Source organism: Pollicipes pollicipes, unplaced genomic scaffold (assembly GCF_011947565.3).
Source record: "Pollicipes pollicipes isolate AB1234 unplaced genomic scaffold, Ppol_2.1 Scaffold_3447;HRSCAF=4054_pilon_pilon_pilon, whole genome shotgun sequence".
NCBI lineage: Eukaryota > Metazoa > Arthropoda > Thecostraca > Pollicipedomorpha > Pollicipedidae > Pollicipes > Pollicipes pollicipes.
This window is the reverse complement of record NW_023596297.1, coordinates 27,936,219-27,959,157: the sequence shown is the minus strand read 5'-3', so window position 1 is coordinate 27,959,157 and position 22,939 is coordinate 27,936,219. Positions and strand designations below refer to the sequence as shown.

At 57.6% G+C, this 22,939-nt stretch overlaps 1 protein-coding gene across 1 annotated transcript; it reads left to right on the top strand.

Annotated features, from left to right (window-relative positions):
* Positions 1–376: 376 nt before the first annotated feature.
* On the top strand, positions 377–22,495 carry LOC119091342 (LON peptidase N-terminal domain and RING finger protein 3). Its single transcript, XM_037214080.1, has 10 exons — positions 377–1,436; positions 14,354–14,472; positions 15,573–15,695; positions 16,314–16,433; positions 18,085–18,184; positions 18,745–18,941; positions 19,547–19,845; positions 20,748–20,932; positions 21,406–21,611; positions 21,967–22,495. The coding sequence occupies exons 1-10, from the start codon at positions 773–775 to the stop codon at positions 22,048–22,050; spliced, it is 2,097 nt and encodes a 698-aa protein (XP_037069975.1). The 5' UTR covers positions 377–772; the 3' UTR covers positions 22,051–22,495.
* Positions 22,496–22,939: the final 444 nt, after the last annotated feature.

Sequence of the window (22,939 nt, the reverse complement as noted above, 5' to 3'; positions counted from 1 at the left end):
CAAAAAGTTTTAAGCCCAATGGGGGTCTTACAATATGTATGTCGGTTGCTGGTGAGCTACCTCGGATGCTGATGTACCTCGGTCCATCAGGATGCCTTTGGTGCTTGAATAAGTTCGCCAGTGATTAACATGATTTAAACCAATGCATTATGAGCACTGAATGATGCTTTTGTAACGCTTAACATTCATAAGATTTCATTCTCCGGCCTAACATTCTTCTTTTGGAGTTCTCCCCGAAGATTCCCTGTGGTTTCTGGAGGTTTCAAAAAGTTTTAGTAATTTTTGGTATATTTATTTAACCCGACTCCCAGTAATGATGGAGTTTATGTGACGCGTATGGCCTAGCGGTGGTTGTTGACGTTAGTGAGGAGTGTCGGACGGGCAGTGCGGCGCGCGCTAGCGTGGGGTGAAGTGTCTGTGGCGGGCGCCGGGGAATTGGTCTGTCGAGGTGCATTTGAGAAGCTCACTTACTTGGATTGTTGGTTTTGTGCGGCTCTATTCCAAGAAGGACTGCTGTACTAGCGCTGATCATACGACAAAGGAACAAGGAAGGCATCACTCGTCCACAGCAGACTGCCTCCAATCCTGCCTGAAAGTCCTATACCTCTAAAGCTTCCATGTGCATTTAGATCTGCCTTTTCCTCCCATATTACGCTCCGAAGATTCATGAAGAATTGGCTCCCACATCATCAGAGCTGATTTAGTCCAACACATCATTGTAAAGCTGCATGATGGAAACTGGCTGTGAATAGGATCTTGGCCGCTTGCTCCTATGTGCTGGGACGTCATGACCGAGCCAGCTCTGCAGATGCTGGTGGATGAGTGCTTGCTCACTATCACAGGGAACATTGAACATGGAAAGGATGTGCATGGAGCAAAGAAAAGCAAGAGCAGCAAGGCCAGTGATGTGCTACCTCGGTCCTTCCTCAAGAAGAGCAGAATGAAAGACACATTGGAAAGTTTATTGGAGACAAGTGATAATGTGTCATATAGTAAAATTATCACTGCCATAGCAAGTTCCCTTTTGAAAAGTAGCAGTGAGATATTGTTTCCAGCACCAGAACATTCAGAAGAAGGAGGAGCTAGTGCACAGCAAATATCTCCCAACCATCATGACAGGCTGAAGTATGCTCACCCATTTTCTTGTCCTATCTGTGATTTTGTGCTGAGTGAACCTGTGACTCTTCTCTGTGGACATACTTACTGCAAAAAGTGCCTAGTGAAGTGGAAGCCAAATGCTTGCAGACTGTGTAAAAGGAAGCTCTATGCATGTGAATTTAACAGTTCAAAAGCCAATGTGCTAATTTCTAACCTCATCAAACGGTGGTGGCAACCTGAACTAAGCGCCGAAGTCACCAGAAGTAAAGGGAATCAAAGTGTAAAGGTTGAAGACTATGGCAGTGCTCTACAATACTACACTGATGCCTTGGAGTTGGGTAAGTAGGTCATGTGCCAATGTCTTGTCCACTTACATTACTGGGGTTTTGATTTGTGACCACCCACATATCTGTTTCTGTTAACATATGCTGAAGCAGGATCATGCAATCTGCTAAGCTGACAGCCTTCTGCTCACTCTGTGACTTTCAGTCATTTGTTATTGACATATTTATCATGAGCAGACTGATACCTCTTCCATGCAAGCCTCTGGTTTTGTCTCCTCTGTGAAGTAGCCTTGGTCTCCATGTAGTTGGTTACTGGGTCTGACCAGCTTGTTGAATGTGTTACTAGGTATCATGTCCAGTAATGGTTGATGAGTTTTTTGATATTTACATAGTAGAGGTATTAGCTTTGGTCTTTTTTACTCTGGTATATTTTAATTATTGTCAGGAAAGTGTGGTTATTATCAGGAAGACCATTTACATTGCAAAGCAGTCAGAACATATTCCTCTTCATTGGTTACAATTGGATTGCACCTGTTGCCTGGTGTCTCCTTGATGATCTGTGATGATGAAGATGCCTCCTTGTCACCATCCCCTTTGCCAGCTGAAGGTGATGGGGACATTTAACATGGGGACTAAAATGTTTCTTGTGTGACAAAGATACATAGGCTCTTTCTAACATGATATTGGCTGGGCAGAACACCTATATGTTCAAAGCCAGTGGTAAGTTGTCATATGCAGAGCCAAAGACTTATAGCCCTCTGTGTCAGGCCACTGTCAGGCCACTGTCAGCCACTGTCAGCCACTGTCAGGCCACTGTCAGCTGAGGTGTCCGGCCGAGCGCTGGTCGGCGCGCCCGGTGTTCTGGCGGCGGCCGTGGCGGCGCGTCCTCCGGCACCTCGCCGCCGACGCTTGCCAGCAGAGGTCCGGCCGCCGCCGGTTATGTAAGCAGCCCGGGCTGCCTCCTCCGCGTCCCCCTCCAGCTACCCAGGCGACCGTTTGCCTCTCAGCTCGGGTGGCACGCACGCCCAGCGCGCACCCTGCTCCCGTGCTGGGCGCTGATCTGTTGCCGGTCGGTACGCTTATGTAACCACGTGTTTGTCGGCGGCGGTGTATTGACCGGCCTGGCCGACGTAGCCCCCTGCCGGCGCACGTTCGCTTCAGCTGCACTAGTTCTGTCGCGACTCCGGGCGGGTCGAGGTCGTGTCGTCACTCGCATTGGGAGTTTTTATGCGCGCGCGAGATGTCCGGGATGCATTCGTTTCGCTCGATGGAGTTTGTAGATGAGGACGGCGTGCTGCAGAACCTGTTTGCTCGCGCCGAGACCTTAAAATGAAAATGTTTCGTAGCGTGTAAAACGTGTATTTCCTCCTTACTCCGGTTGTAGCACATGTGGCATTATGCCGCTTGCTCCTTGACGTTTTCAGATTGATTTTTGTTAGTCGTTCGCTCCCAACTATCCTTGAACCCAACGTAAAAGAGAACACTATTTTTGCCAAGTATGTCCGTATGTGTCATTTTGCGCCACGTTGGCTGGATTAGTGTCATGTTGACAGTTTTGCGAGGACTGCAGCAGTCTTTTCAGATTATTGACGATAAATGTACGTGATTAAAATACCTTTTCACCGCAACACACCTGATGAGTTTTGACCCAGAGACGTGGTCTGCGAAAAAGCAGTGGCGCCGCCACGCCTCACAGCACTGTGGAAGGTATTTTAAAACATTGTACCCGCGGCTTGGGCGGTAGGACGGCCGGGGCAGGGGACAGCTGATGCCATCAGCATCTCAAAACGAACAGTATCCGCAGCGTGTTGCGTCTGTTAAGGCTGATAGCATTCTCTGCGATAAGCGCTGGCGCTTCGTTCTGGGAAAAGGTTTCGGAAACTTTGCGTATTGCGTAAATACCGTTAAGATGGGATATTTTTTTATCTAACAGCCTTTGATCTTTTTGCCTTTTGATCCTTGTTGAAGTTTACGAAGCCTTTTTGTTTATGAAGTTAATGAGTTTTCGAAGCCGTTTATGAAGCGTTTTTGATCCAACAGGCGCTAATGTGCGTTGCCACAGGCTTGCTAACACCACTCTGGGGCAGTTAGCAGCTTAGAGCTAGGCGCATTGGGCTGAGGGCTTCAGTGCAGGACCAACAGTTTTACTGTTGGTTGCCATCGGCTAGAGTTGACATGATATTTCCGAAATGACAACATATCGATTGATTAAGAAGTTATGAACTCAAAATCTTAAATCGATTGACCCAATCCATTTTGATCATTTGTTTTCACGTTGATTTGTTATCTTAACTTCAAGGGAAATGGCTTCGATGTGAATGAATCCTTTCTAAGTGATTGTCCATGGTCTGCGTACGTATCCACGTTTAGAATGAGATAGCCATACGATTTTCAGAAAATTTCAGATGAAAGAGCTTGTGAGCGGTCGTATTTCCTAGCCAGAAGCAGGCTACACGGTCTGTCCGGGTGGGAGATGGAGCCAGAGGCCGATCGCCGGCCGCCAGACACTGGCGGACATTGGGGCTACAGTTTCAGTAATGGCACGTTGGGCCTGGCCGGCCCTGGCGTTATCATATTGCATCCAGCCCAAATTAGCCGCTGTCTCGTGACCAACAGCGTCATTGGTACTCGGGTTGGCGACGTCGACCGACTCGGGAGTTTATGTAACGGAACGTGAGCGAGATCAGTGCCGTTGGTGGGAAGTCCATCATATTCGAAGCCTTCACACTTTATTGCACATCGTGTAGCATGCCAGTCGCTCGATTCGTTGTTAAGCTTTCGCGGAAGACGCCCTGCGGATGCCGACTGGGCCCATGGCTGCATAAGTGCAGCTCGGAGAAATAAAATTCGTCGGAGGTAGCTGAAGGCCGGATTTTCAACAAGCAAAACTGGTTATCGTGACTTGTTTTAGGGACTTTTTGGTGATCACGGTCTCACATGGAGGGTCCAAGACAAACGTAACAGTGGCCAAGGCCCTTGTTAAAGGTCCGAGGCTTCACCCGTGGTTGACTGCGCTGTATAACGGGCCGACCAGTGCACGTCTGCGCGGACTGCAGGATGTCTTGAAGGTCAGCAACAGCGAAGTTCGCCTTCCGTGGGAGTTGTGTGGATCGGGTGGCCAAATGGGCGTGGCGGGCGGGCCCCGAGCCAGCGGCTGTCATCCCCTCGGTTCCTCCGGCGCGCCGGAGGAACCCAGCCGGCGCCGGCGGCCGGCATGGGACCGCGGCGCGGAGTTAGGGGCGCGCGGGGGCCGGTCACGGTCCCGACGCCGGTGGCTAGGAGGCCCACCCGCCGGTGGCGCCAGGCAGAGCCATGACCAGCTGTCGCGCCGACGGGGTGTCCGTCTCCGGCCCGATCTCCGGCCCGATCTGAGCGTGCCCGGAGCCCGGCCGAGCGCAGACCCCGCTGCCGAACATCTGCCTTCCGACAGGCTGCCGTGGACGCCTCTCGGCCTGGCGGGCGGCACGTGTGACAGTGCCGGGCGTAGCTCGCGTGGGCTTGACACGTGCCGCGGCCGGGCGTCCGTGAGGTCTGGCCGTCTCGCTCCCGTCGCGGCCCCGCTCCGCCCCGCCCCGCCGGTCGGTCCAGACAGAGGGGCCCCACGATGCGGTCGCCGGACCAACCTGGGCGTCGTCTGGAGACCTCGGGAGAGCTGGAGGGCTGCGGGGGAGCTGAGTATAGTGGGGGTATAGCCAGAAGGCGGCTGGGACAGCCGGATGAGGAGCGGAGAAAGCTTGACGGCAGCGATGAGCTGGGCGGCAGCTGAGAAGCTGGAGAAAGCTGGCCGCAGTTGACCGCAGCTGGTGAGGCGAGCCGGGCGCCGGCGCCGGCGCTCCGGCGAGTCGGCCATCGGCCGGATCAGGTCAGCTCCTGCGGGAATCTCCGGCCGTCGCGGCTGGACGAGCCCAGCCGGCCCCAGGACGCGTCCGACTGGTTACGGAGTCGGCGTGGTGCACTGTGCCGAGTGGCGTCGCAGCTCGGGGCGGCGTGCTAATTGTGGCCCAGGTCCGCCTCTGCTATTGAGTGGGTCAGCAGCTTCCACGCCGGCGCGTACCGGTCACCCGCTGCGCCCAGTATGCAGTGGATGCGCTCTGAAAGTGTGCACCCCACCCACCCAACCGCCCACTCCGCCCATGCCCGTGCTGTGGGCTGGGTGGAATTACTGCTCCGGGTGTAATTCACTTTGTTGTTCACTTATGTATTCGTACACGATGGGATCTAGCGTCCTTGGCGGGGGTCATATCAACCTGTTAGCAGAAGGCTCGCCGTGCAGGGTTTTGCAAACTGGCCGGTCGTATTGTGGACGCCCCGGAACTTGCCTCCCCTCCCGTGGGCAGGCGGGCAAGAGTTTGGACCTTTTTAGTTGTATTCGCGTGAAGGTAGTCCTCTAGATGGCCTTTTAGGTCTTCGATTCGTTAAAACGGTCGGTATTTTTGGTTTAATGCAGTGTGACGGCCTTGCATGTTATCCAAAACGTGCGAAATGGAACGATGAATCCAAGAAATGTGTTCAGTTGAAACAAACTAAGGTGTCAAACCCAAAGTACGTATACCAAGATCAATTAAAACTCCTTGAGAGCACATATGGCCCGCATTGACGTGCAAGGAGCACATACATATGAACGTACATTAACACAAGTCATCAGTGTGCGCCCGAAACCAAGGCGCGTAACGCAACATTTGTGTTTTGAAGTGATCATTTGAGCCTCACAAATGAAGACAGTGGTGGTCGGAAGCAGGCGGTCCCAAGCGGTTCTGGTCGGTGTGGCGGCGCCAGTTGTGGTGGGATATAGTGGATCGCTCTTGTCAGCCCCTGTCAGCCTAAGTCAGCGGCTCGACGAATCCAGCCGGCGTCATGACGCGTCCAGCTGGTGCCAACACTACCCGCTGAGCTGGTTCAGCCGCGTCTGGGAAACCAGAGGTACGGGGTCCGATTCCCCGCGATGCCCGCCCTTCCTGTCAGGGTGAGAGGCAGGCGGCACCATATAGTCCCAGCAGTTGAGTGCGTCGTGAAGCCCCAACGACATGACACGTGCTGGTCCAGTCCTCTGACCTCTCAGGAGGCAACCATTGCCACTGCGTGTTTACCGTGAATGACGAACGCGAGCCTCAGACCTGCTGCGCTCGGTTGTGTGTAGGCAGGGCAGTAAGAAGATAAGGTGGTGAACAATGGGGGTAGGCATCGAAGCCGATGTGAGGCACCGGAAAGGTCTGGGAAAGGAGGCGTACTGAGGCGTCGCCTCGGCGCTAATATTGCCGCCATCGCTGGTCGATTGGGTCGCGCTGGACACTCGTCTACGAGGAGGTGCACTCTGCCAGGAGACGAGCGCCATATTGTCGGGAGCTTGGTCTGAGAACCGGCGAAAAGCACCGTGCAGGGTGACAGCACCGTATTGTCCCAGTCTGCGCCGTTCTTTTCCAGGTCCCTAGACTGCAGACCGGCCAGAGACACAGGCGCCATGTCGTCCGCGGATGATTGATCAATATTTTATTGTTACAAATGCATGGCGCTGCGTGTATGCTCGTCTTGCAAATAGTTTCCGGGCCTTCGCGGGATGAATAATGCCGCGGGTTGTGGATGTATCGACGGACTGGACTGGGGCAGCATTGGCATTCAAGGGAGTCCAAAAGCGTGGATGAGGGTCGGACCTGGTCTCGAAGTTGAATGGAGCAAGCGGGCTACAGTGGACTGGGGACTGGTGAAACTGGACCGCCTGTGAATACCCCCCTAAAACCTGGATTAGGACTAAAAGTACTTATGTTGACTTGACAACCCCCGATATCCTAGTAGGTAATATTGTAACGACGTTGTAGTGCTAAATAACTAATGGTTATGCACTATAATGCCACTTACCATGGACCCCCTCGTATACTGACGGTCTGGGAGCTAAAACTCTTTCTTATGTAAACGGATGGGTATAGCTGATGTTGGATAGGTGACGGATGGGTATGGGTACCGCATGGGCAGTGGGTGGGTGCGGGGTACGCCAGGGCTAGTGGGCGAATTAGGTAAAGAAAAACTTAATCGAAGGCATTTAAGTTATATATCTAAGTGCTATATTTTTCAACAGCAAACCTTAGTAGCCTCTACATTAAAATAACTGAGAGAGAATACCATTTACGTACAAATAACAGGATACACCAAGTACTGTTCATGCCTTATTTAGTCTAGCTGCCTTCTTTCTGCTTCCGTTATAGAGACACTGCAGTGTTAACTACCGCGAGCTTTTGACCGAAATCTTCCGTGCGACTAGTGTAATGTAGCTAGGAGAGACAAATTCGCTTGGTTGTCATTTGCGCAGCTTCGCGCATTTCTCAGAATTTAAGATTGCGGCCGTCGCCTCTGGAATGATGGTCACTTGAATGATGGATGTTGGTTGACCCTGGTTAGCCGCTCTACCGCGTCGTCTGGTCAGTTCCTGGAACCGCAGAAGGCCTGGCTGATGGTTTGGGAACTCGACTGGCCCACTTCACACCTAGCCTCAATCCCAAGGAAGCTTCCCGTGACCGCCACCCCTCCCCCCCCCCCCCCCCACCCCCACCCCTGATAAAGAGAATCTAGAGACATTGCCAACTTGGGTTGGAGCGGCGAAGCTTCCATCATGAAACCGACCGTCCTAACAGCAGGCAGCAGTTACTCTCGAAGCGCTCCTGGATGAAGCGACCTGCAGCTGCGCCGCTGAAAGCAAGGCATGCAGCGTTGCACGCTATAGCTGCAACAGCCACGGTGTAGGCCTTTGGTGTACAGACTACTAGGCAGACTACTAGAAGTGTTAAGGAGAAATCGTATGCTTACGCCGTTGCACCAGCAGGCGGTGGGCACCGGAGACAGCGAAGGGGAGCTCGGTGTACATAGTGATGATGACTACGAAACAGAGAGTGTATAAATGTGACCGGTGCCGGCTGGGAACATGCCCCCAAGGCCTTTTTATATGTCGCAATACTTAACGTGAAATATCTTCTCTGAATTTGATACTTTGCCTCGGGTTTAGAGCCTTAGTAGACCTCAAAGCCGAGAAAGAAGTTCAGAAATGGACGTGGTATCCATAAAACCCCCCTTAAAGAGATGTGCCACGACCATCTGTGTCATTCAGATAAAAATAAGAAAATTGGGTATAAGTCAAGATGACAGCGGCCACCGGACTAACTTGGGTTTCCTATGATATAGAACATATTTCCGCTAGAAAAAATGTGCTAGTTTACATTTCAGGGCCAACATTTTGGCAACTTGACTCATGTTATATAACATTGATTGCCAGCTCAAGCATGCATGCGTGAGTGCATATTGCTCATAGTTGCTTCTAGAAAATGATTTGCATCTTCTAGCGTGAAACGATGCACAAGACCATAATGAATTTGCAATTCGGTAGCGCAGGAAATCGGACCACAATCGAAGCCCATATAGATCTGCAATTTTGGGGATTTCATCCTGACGTGTTGTAGAATATGCATTCACATCCCAAGGAAACCGCATAGGTGGGGAAAAGCAGAACCGCGGGTCTGGCAGCGTCCATATCAACCTGCATTGCAGCGGTCATGATTGTATCACTTGTGTTGGAAGATGCCATCCTAGCGGTCTGACGTTCCAACTTACATCAGCAACCCCCTCCCCTTCCCCGGAAGATGGCGACTGCTGCAGAGTGCAGTTTTGCACGTGGCGTCTATGGTTGATTACTTCAGACATCAATAAACCGCTTGCAAGGGGCCAGGAACATTTTCCAATCCGTTGGGCGAAACTATTAGAAACTCTTTCCGCTTTTGTAGGGTTTCAATTCCTGACTGGCTTGGCCGAGTTGTACCTAGATCATCAATCCTCAAACAGGTTCAGTGGTCAACTCGTACATTAAAGACGGTGGAAAACATTTTCCTGTAACAACGGCTCAACGGCGCAAACTTCTGTCGATTTCACGTCAACAAGTTTGTGTTAGAAGGCCGGCATCAAGCTTTTTGTTACTACGACACGTATGATTATAATTCCGTATTGCGAGGACCAGGAAAATTATTTTGGCTGTCTTTCAGTGACTGCCATGGGCAGCGACAAGGCTGGTGGACAGCCGAGAGGATATGCACACTGCGCAGCTGATACAGCTGTTTTCGGCGTCAGGACAACCCAACATTAATGTTCATTGATATGTGAGGTATGCAGATGCCTGTTACCGTTTGTGGCCTAGTTGTCAGTTGGCAATTCATATGCACTGTGAATGGGCTTAGGAGTCGCCCCCGGTAAACCCCTCCCCCCTCCATCATGTCGCTTATCCTGGCTGTGTCTCTGAACCGACGAGTGGAGGCTGGCGCTCGAGTTCCTAGAGACATAGGTCGAGTTATGGCGCCGCGATTTTTTTGTTTTGTTTTTTTGCTGAGGAAACTGGGTTCCGTGGATCAGCCCCCGGTGTTCCTCCGAGGTTATTCGTGCTTTCTCGTTGCCCTACGTTTGGTCCACTCCTGAACTGAAGGCAGTGGCAGCAGTGGTGCGTTTCAGAAGCACGCATTTTGTAATAAGGTCAGAATTTGGGTGCTCATCGAAAGAGTTTGAGAATTAAAGGAACCCGCGTTTTAACTGTTGGACAGGACGCCATGATCTCGTTGTTTTCCCAAACGATCAAATCAAAGGTCAGTCACGCATGCAGCGCAACCCGATCTGGCCCCAGTCAATGATCCTTCGTGATCTCTGCAAGATAGCAACTAGCCCCCATGGTCTGGAGAGAGGCCCTGGGCTCGTCATTCGGTGGCACTGGCCGCGGGCCCCTGGCGGGGTGCACTATTTGGCCAGGCTGACACGAAAAGGTCAGCTGGCAGCTGGCCAATGAACATCAGTCCCGACTGGGAACGGCCGTTCTGCAGCGTTGTGCGGCGCGAAAAACCTCGGGTTTGGGCTCAGGGTACGCTTAGCGAGCTTTCCTTCGCAAGTACTCTGAATCGAAGGATTCCCCCGTGCAAACCAGTTAGAATAGTTTAATAACTGAGCTTTTACCGCCGGTAAGAATGTGGTGAATTCACAACAGTATCATTCTCATCATTATTCCTGAGATATAGTGCTATATTTGTCCAGTCTGAGCTCAGGCTGGCGAACATTCCGCGTGCGCGTGCAGGTGACATTCCCGTGTGTGCGCAGTTATGAGTGATTTTCACGGTAAAATCGGCATTTCAACGGGATAAATCTTGGTTGGTGAATGGCCGAGCACTTTGACTGGTGCATTGGTAAAAACAAAGGTCCTGGTGTGGATTGGCGCGTCGTGACTCGAGGTTGTTGTGCGTGATTGATGAGCGTGCAGGTGAGACATGTGAGGGCTGTGAGCTTGCTCTCAACAAGACACGTTTTTTGTATTCTAAGCTTCAGTGACGATTTGTGCAAAATGGGTTGAGTGCGTATATTGCTGTCGACACACGGTGTCTCGATTGTCGGTCTCAATTTTGCGTTTTGTCCTTCCGTCGGTCTTGGACCCCGCAACCAAAATTGCTTCTTAGACCTTGCTGGGGCCAACAGTCGTTGACAGCGGTGGTGGCCCGGCCAGCCACCTTTCCAGCCGTCGGCATCTCGTCGGTCACTGGGTATGGCGCCACGCTCCAGGTCTGCTCGCTCCAATGTCGGCCGGCCATGGCCGCATGAGTCGGGGTTTTGATAATGGAACATTTAGTTCTCAGACAGTTGCAATAATTACGCAATTCAACGGGCATCGTCGGCACGGGCTGACTGGGGATGGAGCGCGAAGAATATAACAAGAATCGCGCTTTACATAATGGTCCGGTTCGGTCGCGCTGGCCGTAGTGATGGGCCTGAGCTGGGCTGCGCCGGCGAACTTTCCGGCCTTGTGCCGGTGCGTTACGTAACGGCTTATATAAGCGGCCAGCAGCGGCCGTCGTCGGCGCAGAGCGCTGTGGGCTCGGGCGGGGACCGACCGGCTCGGCTCCGGCCCGACCCCCGCGCCGGCCGCCCGCGCGCTGCGGCCGCGCTCACGTTCCGCCCAGGGGCGCGCGTGACCAAAGCCGGCGCCTGGGCTGCGGCGCCGAATTGGATTGTCAGCCGGCCGATGGCGGCGGTGGGGTGTCGCCGCGGGCGCCGGCTGGCGGCGGGGTCACAGCCTTCGCTCGCACCCCATCAGATGGCGGAACGGGTGCGTCGCATCACCACCCGACCCCAGAAGCTCTGGTTGTGGGTGGGAAGGCCTGGACGGTTGGCTGCGCGGAGTCGGACGAGGTTTCCCGGACGCGGGCTCGGTATCAGCCACGCTCGTGTTGGCGGGCCGCTGATGGTTGTTGATGCCCATCGCGAATCGTGATGCCCCTCGCGAATCATGATGCATGCCAGTTGCGGGGTCCTCGTGCCCAGCTTGCAACTGGGATGCTTCCGGGTCTTCAGGCTCGACCGTCCCGTTGTAGTGGCGTCCACCGTTCTCTTTCTGTATTCCCGCTGCATGACGCGCTGGGCCACGAGCGACAGCCCGTGCTAGCGCGGGGGACACGACCCGTGACACCGGCCGGTGCCGCGCGGCGCCGAGCGCAGCCGCGCGTGACTGCCTGCGGGCCGGCTGCGCGGCACCGATCGGCACTGTGCTGACCGCCGGCCCGTGACGCGCACCCAGCCGCCTGAGAAGAAGCACGGTAATAATATAATAAGAATAAACACTGGCCGCGCGTCATAAATGCGACCGGTCTTGGTTCCGGGACGGTCCGGGACGGCCATTGACTCCCGTCTTTGCGCTGCCAATTGTCGCGCAGCGTCCGGCGCGGCGCGTGTGGAGATCTTCGGCCGCCTAGTCGCGTGAGGTCAGCGGCCGGGGATGTCCTGGGAAGAGTGACGTCATTGATGGCAGCGCCGGCGGGTTGTCGTCAGCACCGCGCGCGTGACTTTCACATGACCTTCTGGCTAACGCAGGCAGGAAATATATTATGAAAAAGGTGTGGCGCAGTTGGCTGGCGGCGGATTTGCAACGACGTGAGTGGGTGGGATCGGGAGCGGTGAAGTGGCCTGTGTCGGACTTCGCATTGCTGCGACGGACGCAGCACCTAGCTCCGATCGGCCGCCCGGTCAGGAATTCACAGCTGCGACTGGGCTGATGCCAATGCGGCCGCGCCTGCCAGGGCCTGTAAATACAACTTCGATTGTAACAGATTCAGTTCGGCCTGACCGGTACAACCTCAGCGGATTTTGCATCCCGGCGTCAGATGTGTCCTAAACCGTTGTCTTCTTTTCTCTGACGTTGGGAGGGAGGTGGGTCATCCCCAGCTCAGCAGCCCCTGCTATTAGCTTATTTTGTGGATCTAACGCCCAAGCCTCATGCAATATGCATCTGGTTGGGATCAAACGCGCACTTCTTTGCTGATAAGCATATACGTCCGTGTACTTGTATTGTGTAATTTTTGTAGTTACCCCAATGCTTACTTCGTCACTCTCATTTATTTGCTCGGCAGGGCGTAATGTTTTTCACACGTGGTCCGCGTAGCGGGGCGAGCGGTGATCTTGAGAACCTTAAACGGCAATCGTAGTGTGAGATTACGTGCAATATCAGCTGTGGGAGCGGGCGTGCTGAACCCGTGGGCAGTGAGTGGCAACCGCTGCTCGCTCCGGGCTTGTCGGCCAGCGAAATCAATGACGATCCGCTGGGCGGCCAGCTTCCGTCTTACATAAGCGAGGCATTTTGCCACGTATCCGGGGTATTCAGCCATTCGTGCTTTTCCAAAGCATCTTCCCGTCCACACTTCACGGGGTTGTTGTCTCGGTTTGGGGAATCGCAGGCCGCAGCCGTTGGAAATGGCGATGCCGAGCGGCGGCTGGTTTGGCGTGCCCGTTGATCTTTCGTTGCTGGCCTATCGCGGGCCGCCTCGGCCGCACCTTACGTAAGTGTTCAGCCCGCTGAAAAACCAGCACTAGCCTGCTGAAGGCCTGACGAGCCCCGGCCAGCAGCGAATCCGACCCTGGCCGGCAGGGAACCCGGTGCGTAGCTCGAACCTTCACTGGACTTAACTGCCTCGCTGGAGCTCTGAGTCCAGCCCCAGACTGGATGACCGCAGGAGCGTGGAGTTCCTCCCGAACGGACTCTTGTTGGCTGGGATGCCTATCGATTCCGTGATTTCTCCGAGTTTATGTGCTACGATAGCAGTCCATTAGGAGTCAAATATTGTGACAAAGCCTAAATGGCTTAAGGTAGAAATATTATGGTAATATTGTATTTATGGTTGGATGTTCTGGAGATCTACCGCGTGGGCTGAACTTCGCGTACCGCAATCAGTTCAGGCGATACGTCCGTCTCAACGATTTTAGCCAACTAAGCTCTACCATAGTGGTTCATAGTGGTCCATAATAACAGTATCAGATTACGGTATTTAGTTACGGGCATCTTTTGGTGTCTGTTGTTACCAATTCAAACTGATTTGCTATATTTCGAGCTAGATAATTGTCACGATGGGCTGCAATGGGTAGTACGATTTCGCTGGCTTGCCATACCTTCGTGGTCTGTCTTCGTGTGTCTGCACTTCTTCATATTATGTCTGCCGGATAAAGCACCTTATATAAGAAGGCTCTCCGAAACTATGGCTCAGTGCGCATTCGTGCCAGACCCCGTGAGCAACCGGGCACTGTACTTCGCGTCCTGTCGGGAACAGATGCACCACCACGTAATGCTGCGAATGTTGTTATGTGATTATTTGAACCACAAGTTACCGCCTGAGCATGGACTATGCGTGATTCATTCACCTCTCTCACTCTTGTCGCGTCCCGTCTTCACTGATCACCGTTTTTGGCTCCACGGCAACAAACCCGAACCCTCCTTATTACCGATTTCGTGTTCTTTCTCATCACCGAACCCGTGTTCTTCCTCCTCATCACCGACCCCATGTTCTTCCTCAGCAGCGATCACGTGTCCCACTTCGCCAGCGGCGGCCAAATGCCGCTGTCGCCAGCAGCGACCCTGATGACGTCACAGGACGGCGCTGACCTCCGCAGTCTCTGTGCTGACCGCCGTTGTCCCTCCGCAGCACCCCACGACCACATCACGCTGAGCAACCGGAGTCACGTGCTGAACAAGCTGTCGCGCAACTCGGAGGCTCTCCGCGATGCCGAGTCGGCTATCCAGCTGCAGCCCTTCTGGGCCAAGGTCGGTGGACGGGCTGCGCGCTCGTGCCGGATGTGCGCTGCTACAGCCACTGGAGCCCCGCTGTCCGTCGGCAGCAAGCGGGCGGCATGCCGGGCCGGCGGGCCGCGCCCATGGTCGTGACCGGCCCTCGCGGCGGCGGCGGCGGCGCGCGATGAGGGCGCGCAGGCTCGCTGGCGGCTTACGATGACTGCTGGGCAGGGACGCCCGCCGAACGTGCCATGCTTGTTAGGTTTCTAATTGGCATGCTCGTGTTTCGGCGACCAGAAAGGGTGCGGAACATGCAATGTGTTCTGGGTTTGCTGCTTGGTTGATACAAGTCATGGTGGCGTGCAGTTCCTAACCTGTGTAGGCGTCTTGTTTGCGCAGAAAGTCGTTTTTGTAACATGCTTGGTCGCATTTTCTGACGTGTTCGGGGATGTCATGTGTGCAGTGGTCTTTGTGTGTAATCTGATTTACTGTTTTCAAACGGCACCCCTTGTTTATTTTCGGAATGCTTTGTGATGAAAAGTTGCGCTTCGTGTCTCAGAAGGGCGTCTTAAACTAATCCCATCTGTGCAATGGGGATAGGGCGCTTCATCACAAACAAATGGAGCCATTTACCAAAGGCGAAGCCCATTGTAATCAGGGAGTTGCGAATACCCTCGGCATTTTTAATCAGTAACAACCTTTATTATGTAATAATTCCGGAAAACTCAGTGCACCGATGGTCGGAATTGCTCGGAGGGACTGAAAGGGTGAACCGCATCCGGATTGACACTGCACCAAGTTTCCCTCGCTGCAGGCCATGGCTGAGTGACCTCGTGACGTCACTGTAAGCCCTGCTGGACCGCTGGCACGCTGATGACATCAGCCTGTGACGTTCCTTACCGTGTGTGGACGGGGTGTGTGACGCTCCCCCGTGCCGTGTGTGGGTGGGGTGTGCGACTCTCCCCTGTGCCGTGTGTGGACGGGGTTTGTGACTCTCTCCCGTGCCGTGTGGGTGGGGTGTGTGACGCTCCTCCGTGCCGTGTGTGGACGGGGTTTGTGACGCTCCCCCGTGCCGTGTGGGCGGGGTGTGTGACGCTACCCCGTGCCGCGTCTGACGCTCCGCTCCGCCGCAGGGCTACTTCCGCCAGGCGGCCGCTCTGAGGAGCCTGGGCCGGCTGGAGGACGCGCTGGTGGCGTACGTGCTGTGCGCCGCGCTCGAGGAGACGCCCTCGGCCGTGCTCACCGAGCTGCAGCTGGTGAGTGGGGCGTCACGTCGCGAACGTCGCCCCGTCTCCCTGGCAGTGGGCGAACCGCTGGACAACTGCCCTGTGACTGGCTGCGCCGGTCCGACGCCCGCCGCCGACCTCCGGATGTGACCGGTCGCACCGCCGACACGCCGTGTCACTGACACGGCTGACGCTGTCACACCGCGTCACTGACACGGTTCACTGACACGTCATGTTACTGACACGGCTGACTCTGGCACATCGCGTCACTGACGCGGCGTACGCTGACACGTCAGCTTACTGACACGGCTGACACTGGCACATCGCGTCACTGACACGGCGTACACTTACACGTCACGTCGCTGACACGGCGGACACTGACACGGCGTGTTACTGACACATCGCGTCACTGGCACGGCGGACACTGGCACGCCGTGTTACTGACACGTCAGGTCACTGACACAGCGGACACTGGCACGCCGTGTTACTGACACATCACGTCACTGGCACTGACGCGTCACATCACTGACACGCCGACACGTCGTGTCACTGACATGACCGACACTGACGCATCGCGCCACTGACACTGGCACGTCACGTCATTGACACCCCGACACGCCGTGTCACTGACACGCCGCGTCTCCGCAGCTGTTGAAGCGCATTCTGCGGCGGCGGCAGCACTCGGACGGCCACGTCAGCAAGCAGCGGCGGTGCAGTGACTCGGAAGCAGACCTGATGCACCACAGCGACGACAGCAACTCCAGCACGGTACGGCCCCGGCCCCGTGAAGGGCGGTCTGCAAGTGTGGGAGCTGCCCATGTGTGCAAACTGTGGGAGCGGGTGAAAATCGTGTTGAGGGATGATCGTTGTTTGGTGTGTTATTTGCCTGTCGCATGACATCCGGCACGGTATTACCTGTTGATGTAGGATGCGTTTTATCGAGCCTGCCGGGACTTTGTGTAAAAGGGAGCTGCATATGGAAGCAACGAGCCGTATGTGGAGGGGTTATTTCGGTCCTTTCCCACGCGTATTTCCTGGAAGCCATAGAATCGGCCGGCCAACATTTTGCTCGAAGGTGACCTTCCGCCCGGGGTCAAGTACATTATCGCCGCGGGCTGACACGTGCGCCGCAGCAGCGTCGGGCCGTGCCGCGCCCTCATTTCTCGCGGCGCATGCCCGCTGGCGGGTAATGCTGCCGGCCTCCGCTGGTCTGACGCCAGCAGCTGCGCTGCCGGCGCTGGCCGGCGGCGTCTGCTGCGTGCGTCCGACCAGCGTTGCACGCTGGACGCCAGCTGCGTGAGCAAGCGCGCCGCGCCCGGGGCCGCTTACATAACGGGCGGCCGGGCGGCCGGGAGACGGGCAGCTGCGGCGCGCCGCCCGGCCGCCGTCCGTCGCTTATGTAACGGCCTACCCGTCAGCCCATTACGTAAACGGGCGGCGGCCGCGCGACCGCCCAATCGATGCGTCCCGGGGGCCGTCCCTGGCTGGAGAGCGATGGAGGCCTGATGCTGGAGTGGGGGAATGGCGGTGCCTGGAGATAGAGATGGCGGTGCCGGGAGACAGAGATACTGGTGCCTGGAACGGAAGGAGGGAGGTGTTGCGGCTTGGTCCGTGGTGGACGGGGATGCCTGCAGCGAGGAGGATGAGGTGGTGTCTGTTGGAGGAGGAAGTTCTGGTGCGCGGAGCGGGAGGAAGGGACTGGTGCCTGGAGCGGCGGGGTTTCTGGAGGGGCTGGCTTCGGGGACAGCCCAGCGGTCGGCCTTCGCTGCCCGTCGCTTCCCCTAAGCGCTGACCGGTGTCACCGGGGTGGCCTGCCGGATGTCGCCGGCCGGTTATAACCTGTGCTCCGATCATTTCGGCGTCCTAGCCAGCTAGGGACTGCGGTCCACCGCATCTCGTTGAATGGGAGCTTTCGCCGAAGCCGTCAAAGAGCTGAGGCGCTTTGTCCGGCCGGGTGGTGCGGCTCGCGTGTAATCCGCCCTGGCATTGGCTGCATGGCTCGGCCTGGTGAATAATCCGACCCTGCATTGGCTGCATGGCGCAAGCCACCGTTTTATCCACCCTGTGATTGGCTGTTGGTGAGGTGCCGTGGGTGCCCTTCCCCTCTTCTGGCGATGGCCTCGGCGTCTTCCTCGCTGGGCAGACTCGTCTGCGGCATGTTCTAGTGTGCTCCGTCTGCTTCGTCCGACCTGCCTCGGTCGGCTCTCTGTTCTCTCGGCCCGGTGCCGCTAGACCTGCCCCTCGCCAAGCCCCTTGTGCTTTCTGATCGGCCCCGTCCGGCCTGGGCCGCCCCGTCTGCCCTCTGAGACCGACCTCATCACGCCTGCCACGCCCTGAGCTCACCTGTGTGGATCTGCTCGTCATCACAGCACCGGTGTGATCGCCCCCGTCTGACGGCTCACGCGTTCTCCTGTTGCAGGACGTGCCGTGCGCGCGCACTGAGAGCCGCACCGTATCGGTGGATCATAAGCTGCTGCGCATCATGGAGCGCTGCCACGCGGCCGTCAAGGCCCTGAAAAGTAAGGCTGGGCTGGACGAGCTCGCCGTGGTTAATCGACTGGCCGCTAGGCGAATGGCTCGCTTAAGCACCGGCACGCCCTCAGAGAACTGAGTGCGGGAATGCTCGCCCGTGATGGCACCCCGTGAGCGCGCCCTTGCTGCACCTGCCGATAAGACGCGCAGGTCACCACCTGGCCGCATGGTGACTGGCCGTGTGTTCCTCTAGGAGCGTGTTCATTACCGTGTGTCCACTAGGAAAGTGTCCAGAAGCGTGTCCAGCCAGGACGGACAACACCGCTGAGACGAGCACCGCTCGTCGGGCTTTGTTTCGGCCAGTCGCTCGGTGCGCCGCGCCCTCTCGCGTGAAGCGCGGTGTTCGACGCTGCGCCGGTGTGTCCGTCAGCGTTGTTTACGCGCCCGCGTCGGCGAGCGGCCAACCCAAGGCCGCAGTTTTTTCATGGCGTTTTCGCCGAGCGCCGGCGCCGGTTTTGAGCGCCTGCCCGGCCTGCCCGGCAGCGGGGACGTCCCGAAAGGGACTCCCCTGAAGGGACTCCCCCTGACCGGCGCATTACTTTCGCAGGGCGCGAGGGGAAGCAGCACGTGCGGACTGTGGCGGACGGCCAGGCGAGCCGGGACGACTTCGAGTGTTCGCTCTGCTACCGGCTGCTCTGGCACCCGACGTCCACCCCGTGCGGCCACACCTTCTGCCGCTCGTGCATCGACCGCTGGCTGGATCACAGTCCCACCTGTCCGCTCTGCAAGATGGCTCTGGACGAGGTAGGTGGGCGCGCGCCAGGCGGTAGCGCTGTGGAGTTTTTGCGTGGCGCCTTCAGCCGCTGGCGGGAGAAGCTTGGCGCTCAAACGCCTGTGTGAGGGATCTGCGCCATCCGCTCCGGCGCCTGCTTTGTTTTGACCTTCGCGCTTTTACTGTGCGTGTGGGTAAGTGCTTGTGCGTAAGCGTGTTGATGTGCGTCTGTCCTGTCGCCGGGGGCCTGCTCCCGCTCGCATCCGGCGGTCGGCGGGACGGCACGGCGTCCCGTGACGCGTCCGCGCGCCGGCCGGGGTGTCGGCCGTGTTCGCGCGGCGTCAGCGGGCGGCGCACGGGACCCGCGCCGCCTCTGACCGGCGCGCGGGGCCGCGCCGTTTCTGACCGGTGCGAGGCCGCTCCGCCTCTGATTGCCGCAGGGGGGGGGGGGGGGGGGGGCAGCGCCGCTTCTGACCGGCGCGGGGGCCAGCACCGCCTCTGACCGGCGCGGGGGCCAGCACCGCCTCTGACCGGCGCGGAGACCGGCGCCGCCTCTGACCGGCGCGGGGCCCGCGCTGTCTCTGATCGGCGCGCGGGGCCCACACCGCCTCTGACCGGCGCGCTCCGTGTGCCGCAGTTTCTGGCCGATCGGGGCCGCGCCACCACCACCTTCCTCCACTACGCCATGGAGACGCTGCTGGCGGTGGATATGAGCGAGCGACAGCGCGTGCACGAGGAGGAGATGCTGGCCGACTCGCTGGCCGGCCAGGACCTGCAGCACGAGATCCCGGTGTTCGTGTGCACGCTGGCGTTCCCGACGCTGCCGTGCCCGCTGCACGTGTTCGAGCCACGTTACCGGCTGATGGTGCGACGCAGCATGGAGAGTGGCACCCGCGAGTTCGGCATCTGCATGCCGAGCAGCTCCGACGCGCACGGGTCAGTGGCGCCGCCTCCGGGGCGGCTGTGTACCGCTGCTGGGGTGGGGGCGGTGGGCGGGTGGTGGGGCGGCTGTGTACCGCTGCTGGGGCGGTGGGCGGTTCGATCCGGGGCCGACGCGGACCGCCGGTGGACCGTGCCAGGGTGAAAGGGCGGGTCGGTGACCAGCGTGCCCTAGTGCGCCCTGGTAGATGGCAGGGACGTGAACATTAGGTCGTGCTGCCGGAGCCCCCTGTTCAGCCCAAGACGTATTGCTTCTCTCCTTAACCGAGATGAGCAAGCCGACGTTTTGCAGACGTCGTTGCTGGGCGGATGTTGGGCCGCCCCAGACAATACAAAGCGGGCGAACACGTCACTAGTAGGGTGCACGAATGGTGCAAGGTTCAGATGAGCGGTAGCCAATAGCTGGAGGTTGATTTTCAGACCTGTGCTGTGGTGAAGTCCGTCAGCACGAATTTCAATTTACATGTCGCCTAGCTGACTGAATTTGAGTTTTCTTCCGGTGGCCCCGATTTGTGCTGTGACGCCGAACAAGACTTGCACGTAACTCAAACTGCTAGTCCAGGTATTTGTGACGACGTAATGAGCGGCCCTGCGCTTCGACGAATGCTGAAGTCATTGGGCTGCATTTTCTGGGCACACCCTGGGCTGCATTTTCCGCTGACGACTCGGCGCGGTTCATTGCATAACACGCCGACACCAGCTGCGACCTAGTTTGCGGGCCTTTCGCCGGGCCGCCTGTGCGGAGGTCCCCGAGTTCGCGGCCCTCCCGCATCGCCGCCCTCCGCCCTGATCGGCCGCTGTGCGATGGCGCCAGCCCGGAATACGCGCCGCGCCGGCCAGCCTGACTAACCGGCGCCGATCTCTGCCTGGCGCGCTAACCCGCCGCTCCGTCGCCGCAGGTTTGTCGACATCGGCGTGATGCTGGAGATCCGCGACCTGCGCTACTTCCCCGACGGCCGAAGCGTCGTCGACGCCGTCGGCTCGCGGCGCTTCCGCTGTCTGGAGAAGGGTCAGCGCGACGGCTACTCGACGGCGCGCGTCGAGTTCCTGGTCGATCAGACCGTGCCGCCCGAGGGCCTGCAGGGTAAGAGGACGGCGCGCGGATCGCTTCGTCGGCTCGCTCTCTCGTGGTTGAGCTGGTGTGAACTGGGCCTGGTAGTGGGAAGCTGGCGAGTGTTTACGCGCTTCTAAATAACACCCGTCAACCCCCTGGGTACATGTACGTATCCAGCTGAGTCGGCCGGCCTGCAGCACTCGATTTGTGTTATGGGGGACGGTTGGTCAGACTTCGTGTTTAGATCGGTCGGGCGTGTCGCTTCGGCGAGTGCGGTTCTCATTGTGTTGGCCTTGACGACGGCCCGGGAGTTCCCCGTGCTTGGTGACTGGAACGTCCGGCGGATCGCTTGTCGCGGCTTTGGTCGCCGCGCGGCGGACACCGGACCCGCTAGTGTCAGGGGGTCTATGCGCCGCGCTCCGCCTCTGTGCGTTCTGTGCGCCGCTCCGTGCGCCGCGCGCGCGCTCGCCGCGGCCTCACGCCGACTTCGGTCCGACCGGCAGAGCTACAGACGCTGCACGACCAGGTGCGCGGCCTGGTAGAGACCTGGTGGACGGAGCACTTCCGGGAGCGGCGCGACGAGCGGGCGCGCGTCGTCTCCTTCTTCGGGCAGATGCCCAACGTGGAGACGAGCTACTGGACGCTGCCGTCGGGCCCCTCCTGGCTGTGGTGGACGCTGGCCATCCTGCCGGTGCGGTCTTCGCTGCAGGTGAGGGCCAGCAGGTCACCGTGGCCGGGCGGCCGCCGGCGCTGACCGCCACGTGACGTGCCCAGACATGCCGGGTGGTCACGTCTGGGCGCGGCGGCGTGCGCGGTTCAGCGGCGTTTTTGACAGAGTCACGTGTGCTGCCATCATGCCTGACGCGGCGTGGAATTCGCCGACAGTTGTTATCGCATGTGGGATTGCCGAAATGACGTAGGTTTGGAGACTTAGCGCTCCCGCTGTGTGCACGTCCTCGGTTCGTCCACTGGTTGACTGACCTGACCGCGGAAGAGATAATGTCTGACCTCGCCGCCACGGCGCCGACGCGACGCTCGCCCTGACCGGCTCCCGTGCGCCACAGCTGGAGGTGCTGGCGATGACGTCGCTGAAGCTGCGCCTGCGTGTCATCGGCCGCATGCTGCGGCGGCTGGCGCCGGCCGCCTGACTCGGTCTGGTCGCCGGTGCCCGGCCGGAATCGGGCCCCGGCGGCCGTACCCTCTGACTGGCGGGCCCCCGCGCCCCCGCGCCGCCCGCCGGCCTCGCGCGTCGTCCGCGCCGGAGCCGCCTCGCGTCGCGGGCAGGTCGGCGGCGCGAGGGGCCGCGGCGATAGCGGGGCTCGTGGACGGAAGATCCCGACCGCGGCGTGATGTGAGAGGGCGGTTCCCGCGGGAGGACAGGGAGAGAGCGCGAAGTGGATAGTCTCGACAAATGTACTCGTCCGTCAGGGCTGTAGTGTAGTTTGGTGCCTCGTCGTGTATGTACCCTGGTGTTTAGCTCACCTTCCTTTGATTTATTAGATTTGTATGCAAAGCCGTGAAACGTGGAAGAATTGACTCTCATGACTCTGTTACGTGTTCTGATATTTGTGAACAAATAAACTTTGTTTTCGACGCATGCGTATTGTGTTATCCCGGAGCCTGTCAGGAGAGGCAAACGTTTCCTGAGGTCTGGGAAAATCGCGTGATCCATGATCTGTGAAAACACGCACTGAGTTGTTTAACTGTAGTTAAGGCAAATATCTACTGCTTGCCTTCTTTCCTTCCTTCAAAAAACGCAGTGCGCAACACTCCACCCATCTGAAACAATGCGATTCAAAATTATGTAACTTGACGTTTTTTGTGAAACGTGCGGCGTGTGGCGTCGCATGTGGCAGGATATGTGGCATGATCAATCCAAACCTAAGGTCTTTGTTCTGGGCAGTTTTCGAAGGTTTTGGCGGCTGCGGTGCCACCAGAGGACGGGCATGTTCACGCGCTGTGACCGCGCTGCTGTTTGCGTGGTATTGCCTCCGGCGCCACGTTCCGCGGACCCATCCACGTCATACCAATCCATTT

Excerpts from the sequence above, each read along its gene's own strand:
- LOC119091342 (XM_037214080.1), top strand. The coding sequence starts at position 773 with ATGTGCTGGGACGTCATGACCGAGCCAGCTCTGCAGATGCTGGTGGAT. Across the intron at positions 18,185-18,744 it reads GGCCGTCAAGGCCCTGAAAA|GGCGCGAGGGGAAGCAGCAC; the intron begins GTAAGGCTGGGC and ends TTACTTTCGCAG. Across the intron at positions 20,933-21,405 it reads GCCGCCCGAGGGCCTGCAGG|AGCTACAGACGCTGCACGAC; the intron begins GTAAGAGGACGG and ends TCCGACCGGCAG.